Source organism: Grampus griseus, assembly GCF_964374135.1.
Source record: "Grampus griseus genome assembly, chromosome: X".
In the NCBI taxonomy this organism is placed as follows: domain Eukaryota; kingdom Metazoa; phylum Chordata; class Mammalia; order Artiodactyla; family Delphinidae; genus Grampus; species Grampus griseus.
The window spans coordinates 53,069,250-53,070,989 of NC_138999.1; the positions used below are offsets into that span (position 1 = coordinate 53,069,250).

At 43.7% G+C, this 1,740-nt stretch overlaps 1 protein-coding gene across 1 annotated transcript; it reads left to right on the top strand.

Annotated features, from left to right (window-relative positions):
- Positions 1-811: 811 nt before the first annotated feature.
- LOC309840065 (profilin-1-like) lies at positions 812-1,273 on the top strand (the record flags this gene model as incomplete). Its single annotated transcript, XM_082682061.1, has 1 exon — positions 812-1,273. One exon carries the CDS (start codon positions 812-814, stop codon positions 1,271-1,273), a length of 462 nt encoding a protein of 153 aa, XP_082538187.1.
- Positions 1,274-1,740: the final 467 nt, after the last annotated feature.

Consider the following 1,740-nt stretch of genomic DNA (forward strand, 5'->3'; position numbering starts at 1 on the left):
CATTATGATATCAACCCCATGAGGTTTTTCTCTGTGCACTACTGTACCCCAGTGCTTAGAAAAATACTTGGCACATAGTTAATGCTTGATAAATACTTGCTGAATGACTAAATGAAAATGAATTACTCTAGACTCACAGCTGGTGTGGGCCAGAAGGTAAACAACTAAAGGGAAAGAGTCTGGAGGCAAGGAAATCATTAGGAGGCTATTATGTTTATCCCCAAAAGGTTGTAAGCCAGTGAGCCTGTGGACATTTTGACTTTGTACCTAGAGCTCAGATCTTAGATTAGCCAACGTCTGAGATACTAGTTGCCACACTAAACCTCACCTGTCCTGCTTTATATGCAAACCTCCAACTCAGTTATGACCCACTTATTTTCTACTTTGAGGGATTTTCTGCTATTAGGGGTTGGTGTCCTTCCCATGGTATCCTAGGGAAGTAAGTAGGTGTGCTTTGCCCCAATATCTCACTAGCTGGAGATATAACCTAAGAAAGCTACTGCCAAAAGTCACCCATGAAGTGGTGCATTATGACTATTTAAGAAGCCACAGAGCCTTTGTGACCTCACTCCTGCTCCAGAGGTAGCTTGATAAGTCACAGCAGAGGGCAGTTGGGGCATAACTTCACACAAGTCATCAAGACCTCCTCCACCTTGTTTCTGAGGAGAAGCCATCAGAAACGAACTGTGCTTTTAGCTTATTTCAGTTTCAGTTTATCAGTCATCTTGGGCCAACTACCAACCAACTTCTTTTGAAGACCAACTTGCCAGAAAGCACTTTTTTCATCTTTCAGATACAGCTTACTTGAATCATGCAGTGCATAGGGGATATCAGTGAAGAAGTCTGGCAAGACTACATCACCCTCTTCCTACAGACTGGAATGTGCTGTGATGCAGCGATAATCACCAATTCCCCTCCCTGGTTGTTAGCTTCTTATCCTGAAGTCAACTTGTTCCAATTGACCCAGGAAGAAATGCAGATCTTGCTGGTGAGAGAGGAGAGAGAAAAGTTGTTTCTTCAGGGAATCACCCTTACAGGGACCAAATGCTTGTTGATCCGGGACAACCTGTACACTGAGGGCAACAACACCATGGACCTCCACAACAAAGGCCAGAGTCGGGGCAGCCAGGCAGTGACAGTAGTTCAGATCGAGTCTGTATACCTTGTGGTGATAGGACACAAAGGAACAGGAGGAGGGTCTCTCAACTTCAAGGCTTTCAGGATGGCGGGTTACATCAGAGAGGCCATTCATCAACACCTGGCGCATTTCTAACTAAATAAAAAGGCACTGGTGTTTGACCTGGAATTTGAATTCAGTGTTATCTGATTCACCTTCTAGATTAACATAGTCTTGAGGAAAATAAAAGGAGATCCCAGATCAGGTTTGGAGATGTGTGTGTGTGTGTGTGTGTGTGTGTGTGTGTGTGTGTGTGTGTGTTAGGAAAGGGGCAGATTGGGGAGTGAGTATTCAAGCATTTGTTTCTTTGCACATTTTTTACACCTAGAACACAATCTCTCCCTTCTCAACACTTGGAGGGAAGAGTAGTGGACTGGGAAGTAGAAAATCTTGGTTGTACTCCCAACTTTTTCCTGACTTACTATATTTTTCTCTGGGCCTCAGTTTCCTTATCTGTACAATGAGGAGTGCACTATGTCTCTAAGGGCCCTTCAAGCTCTGGAAATCTATGCTTTTGTAATAATCACATACATCCTTCAAAATCCAGCACAAGTACTACCTCC